This window comes from Glossina fuscipes, unplaced genomic scaffold, assembly GCF_014805625.2.
Source record: "Glossina fuscipes isolate IAEA_lab_2018 unplaced genomic scaffold, Yale_Gfus_2 0, whole genome shotgun sequence".
Taxonomy (NCBI): domain Eukaryota; kingdom Metazoa; phylum Arthropoda; class Insecta; order Diptera; family Glossinidae; genus Glossina; species Glossina fuscipes.
In genome coordinates this window covers 3,844,254-3,853,162 of record NW_023998414.1, presented here as the reverse complement: position 1 = coordinate 3,853,162, position 8,909 = coordinate 3,844,254, and the positions used below count along the sequence as shown (strand labels likewise).

Sequence of the window (8,909 nt, the reverse complement as noted above, 5' to 3'; positions counted from 1 at the left end):
TTTTAAATAACAAAACAAATACATATATATAAATCGTATATATGTATGTACATACATACATACATACATACATACATACATATATACAAAAAGATTTCAGATTTTGAATATTTTGATATTTGCAGTTGTTGTTGCTTCTACAGTCCATCAGTTCGCTTCGCTCGCTTCGCATTTTAGAATTCACGAGATTTGTAGATTTCTTATCGCGAAAACTTACGCGAATTAATATAAAATATACAAAATAATTAAAATATATATTTAATATCGTTAATATTATAAATGTTAAGGAAATCTTGAAAAAAAATAAATAAATAAATAAAAACATTAATGTTAATATCAATATGGTAATAATAGTAAGTGAGAAATCGTAATGGCCTAAACGGTATTGGAACCGTCTTACGGCTTACACGATTAAATTCTATGGATGTGTGATCGTTATTAATTTTTTTATTTTTTTATTATTTTTTTTTTGTTTCAACGGTATAAAGTAAAGCATAAAATAAATAATGTATTAAACTAATTGCGAAGTGTATCAATTTAAATTTGACACTTTTGTTCCGTATATGTGTGGTTGTGTAAATCTTTTTAAGACGAATTATTGTCAATCCGATTAGTCAGACTTTGATCGACACTCTATAAGCATTAGAAAAGGCAAAAGAGATACGTTTTCCTGGTTATAGGCTAACTTTGCAAATTAATCGCTGTTTGCTGGTCTGGCTGGCTATCTGTTACTTAAAGCGATCAAAGTCGCAAAACTTAATGTCGACTCTGAATTAGTTAGTATAACGTACTCTTCTAGTTCACTATATACACTATATACACTCAGAGATACAATAAAATACCTGCTGGTATAACACTTTTAAAACAAATTTCATAAAACAATTTGTATAACAGTCAGTCAGACGTTCGACCATCAAGCGTTGTTGTTTTCAATTGGCGTTAAAACGTTTTTGAATTCAAATTATCTTTCTATCCGTCTGTGCACCATCGAAAAGCCCGATAAAATATCCATATAGCTTAGGGAATTTTAAATGAAAACTACTTGAAACAAGGAATTTCTTAATCCGTTCGCACAGTTGACTTGGGCCAATTAAGAGACAAGGCTTCAATCAATTATTGAAAGCCCTATATATATATATATATATATATATAGCAACGAATTAATACTTGATCAATGCTCCTATGTGGTAATTTTTCATTCAGAAAAGTTCCGCTAGTACGCAAGAGATAAATTTTAATTTTTCTTTTTAAAAGATACTTTAAGTCTTTGAAATTTGTAAGTAGCAAAGCTTTGAAGATAACAGGTGAGAATAGAAATCTATGCTCGCTCAAAAATCTCTTTGAATGCATTGTACTATATAAATAGTATAGGATCTTTGAAGGATTATAGGCCATTTCCAACATCCGCAGCGACTTCGTCAACGAAATTCATTAAGCAAGAATCGAAAATCGTAGAAAATAGAAAAAGCTTTTGTCGAATAAACGTTTTCCAGCGCTTTTCGTAAACAATGCAATTCGAGCGATAAACTCCTATAGATAGATATTTTTAATGCTTTTACCAGCTAATGTGTCTATTTACCTTTCTTTATAAAATAAAATGGAAAAAATGCAGGGCGAAGGGTTAGGGGGGAATATTCCACATAATCCACATAATCTACTCAATAAAATGTACGCTAAAAAAAAAACACAAGCCCGAAAAAAGCTCTAAAAAGATTTCTTATTTTACAAATTTTTGCGATTCTATTTCATACAATGCTAAGCAGAGATCACAAATAAATAAAATGAAATATAATTAAATCAAATGTATTCTGAGGTTACCTACGCACACATTTAGTTAAACAACAAAAACAATAATAATAATAATAATAACACAAAAGCAAAACAGCATCCAAACACCGTAACAAATCCAATTCAACTTTACAAACAAAAAAGAAAAATAAAATAAAACAAAAAGTAAAAAACAAAAAAAAAACAAAAAAATCAAAAGCACAAAACACGTAAAACTCGCGAACACATCGGGCAAAAAAAGTAGTTTTATACACAAACACTATTAAAAGCAGCGCATTGAAATTGTTTATAACCGTTCGAGTTATGCCCTCACCACCGACCACACCACGCTCTGTACGCATTAAGCCACAATTTCCACCGGCTCCAAAATTGGGTAGAGCCAAACTGAAGTCATCATCACTGGATCATGAATTGTTTTTAAGCTCCAATAGCAAACAGCGCACACTGCAAAACAATAATTCATTAGAATGGCAATTATTGCAACAACAATCGTCACTACCGTTACCTCGCACTGGATCTACTTCATCGCTGGCCAGCAGTAGTGTACAGCCTCTAAGCGCAAACAATTATCAAGAGTTCAAAACAGAAATCATCAACCAGGTAAATCAGAGGGCGGAAGCAAAAAATGGGCAAAATTATAGATTCATTCAATCAATCCCTTATTGAATTGGAATGCATTAAGCCGATCTCCGATCTTATCAGTTGTTCAAAAATAAAAACGTATATACCCATTTACATTAGACGCTTGAATTAATTTTCATCGTTTTTATCTATTTAAGAGAAATTTATTAGTTATCCATATCATATAAGTTAATTGATATTTTCCCTGACGATAGTCAGAAGTTTGTCTCGTCGTTTAGCACATCACGCCTTTTAAGACGCTCAAGCAACAGAGAGCCTTTCTCAATAACTCCAATAGTCCAGTTTGCTCTAATTATCAAAATGATTAGCATTAGCAGAATGCGGCCAATAGGTTGGGCAACTTCCTTCAAAGGTATGAAAGCCTTCCTTGAACAATTTAGAAATATTTGTTCGCGTATTGTTCTTCTGAAAAACCAATTTATAGAAAAAGTTTTACCTTCAATCCGAAATCACGTCGACGTCATAAGCCACGGCTTGCTAAAGCAGATTTCAGAAATTTGTTGCACATGTTACTCAACTAATTCCATGTCAATTTACATTGCTTTCCAATGAAGAAAGATATCCTTTAAGAATAATTACAGAGGCATGACCTATTCTAGACACTGCTGAAAAGCCAATACCATTGTTTCTTCAATGTGGCAGACCGTACCATCTAACCTCACCAGGGCTAGTTGAAAGCTCTGAACGAAAAAAGGGCTGGAGCAACCCAGACGAATATTTAAAGTGAATGTATAGGAATGTCCCATAAGCTACTTCCCTCGAGCCGGCTATGTTTACAAACATGCAGATTTACGGCGTCGATTTCAGTCGTCTCACAAAGTACGCGTCGCTGGTGACAATTTCTTTTCAAATATTTTCCTACGCCGTTCAATACAGATAGTCGAAGAAAGCATTTGCGGCATCAGACTATTAGAACCGTCCGCAATTGGTTTAAGAAATTTGGATCTAGCAATTTTGATTTGAAGGATAAAGACCGTAGCGTCCGCCCAGCAACGACGGATACGGACCTCATCAATCGTATGCTCGCGATATAGTGTGCGCGAGATACTGGACAACGTCACAATAATCATTTAATCAACATTGGATATAACGTGCATTGATTTCGCATCGAAAAAACAAAAAAAAAACTCCGTACTTTCAGGCGAACCTAAAATACATCCAAACCAAGCATTATTCCGATTTGTCATAGAGCATAGCTTAGAGGTGAAATAATATCAAGATTTTTGTCTTACTTGTCTATCAGTTTGGTTGTAGTTTGTGAAATTTGTAATAAACGCTGGGAAAGGTGAGCATAGTAATCCAATGGATACACTCGAGATTAACGGGCGAAACGACCAAGTGAATTTTGCAGCTCTCACTTGAAATAGGGCGTTACACCGTTGAGAGCGATCTGCAGAGTACGAAACAAATGGTAGTTGCAAGCAACAAGATACGATCTGCATTATGGTTCAAAAATTTAGTAGCCAAGGTCGGCAAAATTATTGAAGTTATGTGTGACCTTGTATTTTCATGATGGAAGATGGTTAATTCTGGGTGCTCTACGTCAGTTGCGCCCATTAATCTAATTAACGGTTGAAAGTAGAAAGCGAAATAAATCGTTTAACTAGATTGGGGCAGCACATGATACTTGATCCTCTTCTCATCCCATCAAACAAAATATTCAGCTACAGGCTTGGCCAACGCTAGTGCGATTTCATTCATTTCAGAAACCGATCCTTTTCGCACATGCGTATTGTATATAACCCACATTCTTATCGTCCATTATCAGCGTCTTTATTAATGGCTGCTCAGCTCAATTGAATTTTATTCCAGCAGCGATTTGTTGGTAGAAAATCCCGCCATTAAATTTTTCACTGAATTTCAATTGGCAACCAAGACTTATCGCTTAATTCAAACTGATATTGTAAAATATAGCGAACTTATTTAGAGGTTTGGTTCATTTTCAAAACGCAGCTACTTTTGGCCAAACTAACGCATGTCGCATATACTTTTTCATATCCTAAATCACTTATGGTCTAAGGCATGTTAAGTTTGCGCGGATGTATCTAACGCATAGAAGGATTTAAGGTAGGCCCATTTTTTATTGTGCCGACAATCATCGCAGTCATACCCCTAATCCATTTAAGCTTGGCTGCCTGTTGCCTGATCATGTATTTCTCTATTCAATTGAAATACTTTAACAAAATTTGATATAGCGACGTGTTGTGATCCAAGAACGAACGCGCTATTCATAGTAGATTCATTTGAAAAGTTTAGATCGAACGGGTAAATTTTATACACAACTCTCTCCTTTCAATGTCATCGTAGTAGCGACCTAGCAGATCTATTGCATACGCCTGTCCTCCTAGCCCTCCAGTTTTAAGATTCTTATGAACCCCGTCACCTTCTTTGGTTCAGAGCGGCATACCGTATCCGGCGTTATGAAATGCTCGCCAAGCACATGGTATCTGGTCCCGCAGATGACCTATACTAACATAGAATATGGTTTGACGTCTCACTCCTCCCTTGGCAGAATCTGCTTGAATCGGTAGCGGAAATACCCATGCTTTTCAGATGGTACCTGAGGTAATTACGTCCCGCAAGTCTTCATATAGTAAAAAGGTATAACTTTTATGCCCATCATTTAAGGGTGGGCGTATATATATATATATATATATATATATATATCTATATATATATCCTCGGTCAGCATCTAATTCTGAATCGATTTGACCATATGCGTCTGTAAGAATTCCTTTGACCTTCAAATTTGGCAGATACATTGAAAGTTCTTCCACTCAAAATGGTATTGCAAATGGGCTAAATCAGTCGAAGGTCACGCCTACAGTATTTCGTAAAGTGAGAACATCTGTTTTCCAAACGGAAAAAAAAGTTATATTATTGTCATTACTCGTAAACTGTAGCAGATAAATGTGAATAGATTTTAACGCACTTTCTATGGGCGAGGCTGTAGCAGTCATATATATATAAATGAAAAAGATCGACAGCGCGCTATCCAGTGTAGCTTTATAACGTAGAGTATAAGAATTCTTGGCCAATTTCAAATTCAGAATGTTTGAATACTATATGAATCTGACCATCTGTCCTTTCGTCTATCGGCCCAACTGCGTAGTATTTGTGATAAACATTCTCCCGTTCGCAAAAACGGAGATATTGCCAACAAATTTGCAAAAGAACTTGGAAGTGACCTGCACTTTTTCAAAGTTCGCGCCTACAACGCCCATACGGGTATGTAACAAAAACAGTGAACACTTTTGCTTTCCCTCTCTCTTGCTCGTTGCTCATAAATGACGACACACGCAGACGCACAATATAAGTTTAGTGTTAACATAACTCATACCAGCAATATCGGTACTATTACTCGTCTCGTTAATGTCACGCCGTTCATAGTACTTTCATCTGAACGATTGTTGTCCTACCTCCTCACGTACCTCAAATTTAGAGACGATGTATTGAAAAAATATTTTAATGTTGCCTTCAGATCACAAGACCCATCCAAAATTGAAGTCCATTTTTTTATGTAGAAAAGTGTATGTTATAGTTCGAAAAATATATTACTCGATGAAAAAGCGAAAAAGAAAGTCTACTGGAAACAAGCTTAGCAGATTCGATATAATCCGTAGGATAAAGATAAGATTACGGATACGGAGACAGACACGCATACGCGTATTGCTTATAATCACCAAATTTTAAAGTCATCTGCAATTTGAAGCATAGAAAAGTTTTATAAACAAATATATAGATAAATCCAAGATAAAATCGGAACATCAGGGACTTAAAATGATTTCACTAATTTTACTTCTTTTTCCAATTTCAGGGAAAATGCCTTTGTGGTCAATACATACGTGCACGTTTACGACGTGCTGGGATGTTAAATCGCAAGGCTATCCAAAGACTACGTAGCATATTAGAGCCATCATCTGAAGTGGTTTTTCAGGTTTTCCCCGCCTTAAATACCGTAAGAGATATCGCATCCAATGGATGATTTCTTGATAAGTGAAAGACTTCTTTCTCCCTTTATGGGAGATGAAATCTAATCTAATTTTTATATCATTTGCAAATCGCTATATATACTTGCAGATGGGTGAAGAGCTTGAACGTATGCATCCACGTGTTTATAATAATGTTGCTCGTCAACTTTCACGAGCCCCGTATGGCGAGTTGGAGGATAGCGATACCGCTCCGATGCTTTTGAATCTAGTTGCCAAAGAATTGTTTGCCCGCCACGATAAAAATCGCATAACATGGGCAAAAATAATTTCAATTTTCGCCGTTTGCGGTGGTTTCGCAATTGATTGCGTACGTCAGGGTCATTATGATTATATACAGTGTCTAGTCGATGGGGTAGCTGAAATTGTCGAAGATGATTTAATTAATTGGTTGGCCGAACGTGACGGTTGGCTGGGTTTACAACATCACGTACGCTTACGTCCGAAATTACATAAGCCGATCGGTTTTTTAGGTTGGCTTACACTTTTCGCGGCCATCTCTTCTTGTTTTTATATTATGGCGAGTATGGCTAGACACATAGGTTGCCAATTATATTCCTTATTCTAATCGAACATAATTATTATCATGTGACGATTTCATTATAATATGATATGTTTAAATTTTTAGAATTAATTAATGATTTAGAAGAGAATTAACACATTTTAATTTATACTTTTCAAAATAAACAAATCATTTAACAAAACTTTCCTAGCAACTCTTCCGAACATTTCTTAGTAATCTAAAAAAGACGAATTGCCCGAGTTCTTAAATTTTTCAATGAGTCGCGACATACTTACCTTTTGAAGGAAAAAAAGGACGTTTGAGCTGAAAAATCTCAGTATCTCGAAAGTATGTAGCAAGCAAGCAGCGCATATAATACGGCATGATGGCATAAGGCCACCATCAAACACGATCATAGTAGAAAAAAGCAAAAAAAACCTATATTAGAGAATTTTTTTTTTTAAAAATATTTTCCTCAATCTTTGATCAATCTTGATCCTGCCGCGTCTACATTCAAAATCTTTAGTTCCTACCTAAACCAAGAATCATCATGACTACTCAAACCATTTGGCAAAAAAAAAAAAAAAAAAAAAAAAAAACACACCATTTTACAAGTCGTATTATAAAATTTATCTAATGCTTAAGCATTTAACTAAAACGCTTCCATACCCAGTAGTTCTCCTTTGCATACTTCATAAAAACCATTCGCTTGAGCATAACAACTTTCTGGACTCTTCGCTTCAGAAAGCAATATTCGTTGAAAACGCGCTCGCTTTGAAAATAATCTACACACACATAAGCATAAGTATATGTTCCTCCTGGCCACAGAAATGAAAATACCGCCCAAGAATGTAAAAATGATCTGAGCCGGCCAAATGACACACTTGTGCAACAAAAACTATGAACGTCTGCACTATCCCTGTTTTTTGCTTGTTACTACACCAATAAAGTACAACACATACACTATACAAATTTTCACTTTCATTCTGACAATAAAAAATCAGCTACGCCCATGAAAATGTAGTTATTTTCTTTTTAGCAACCATTTCAGGAGAACGGTGATGGGTATAAAAGATTCGCTTACGGCCGGAATATTACTGTCTTACGTGTTTTTGAATCGACGATCTATTCCTGTTATGCTAGCCAACCATCACCAGGTTCAAATGTATTATAATAAATTCTGAAGTACAATGGAAAGTCAAAAAATACGAATCGGAGAACCGCTCAACTATATATGTATAGATGAACATAGAATTTCGATTCAAATGAGCTTTGTCCACTTCTCTGTCACACGATTGCTCGCTTTCAAAATCCCCAAATTTGAGAAAACCAAGGAAGAAGGCAAATTCCTCGACAGACGTATTTACAGTAAATATTTGCAAGCCTTGCTAAAGTTCCTACACAAAATATTTATTAAGCTGTAGTGCACACCAATTTCATTTAGTATTTAGCAAATCCTTAGACAAAGTGTTTCAGAGATTGGGGGACGAGGGAGAGCTCGTCCTCCTCAATCCGCTCACAGACACGTCCACAAGGGCGCGTTGCAAAAAATTATAACACCATTCAAGACATATGAGAAAAACAAAAGCTGTTGATGCATATGGACGGACATCAATATATGCACGCGTTTACGGCCCGTTAGTTAATTCAATATATGAATATATGAATATATCTCTTGTCCTAACGGTGATCGGTGTAAAAAATGTACCCTCTACCTGTACCATCTCCACACTATTAATTGCCTTAATTTTTTGTTAAACTTTGCGGAACAAAAGCTTTCCGCACACTGAACGTGACGTGAACTAAATACGATACGATAGAATTGAAGTTCGAAGACCTAATGTTACCGCCACAGAAAACGAAAGCCACGCACACATCTTTAAGATTTACATATTTTATTATTATTATTATTATTATTATTATTATTATTATTATTATTATTATATATATATATATATATGTTATAGAAATTTAAAAACAAAATGTTT

The 8,909-nt window shown here is 35.2% G+C and overlaps 1 protein-coding gene across 1 annotated transcript; it reads left to right on the top strand.

The window, feature by feature from the left end:
- The first annotated feature begins 142 nt into the window (after nucleotides 1-142).
- Nucleotides 143-7,505, top strand: LOC119644757. The gene is made up of 3 exons (XM_038044480.1): nucleotides 143-2,388; nucleotides 6,248-6,388; nucleotides 6,511-7,505. Exons 1-3 carry the CDS (start codon nucleotides 2,092-2,094, stop codon nucleotides 6,985-6,987), a joined length of 915 nt encoding a protein of 304 aa, XP_037900408.1. The 5' UTR covers nucleotides 143-2,091; the 3' UTR covers nucleotides 6,988-7,505.
- The last annotated feature ends 1,404 nt before the right edge of the window (nucleotides 7,506-8,909 follow it).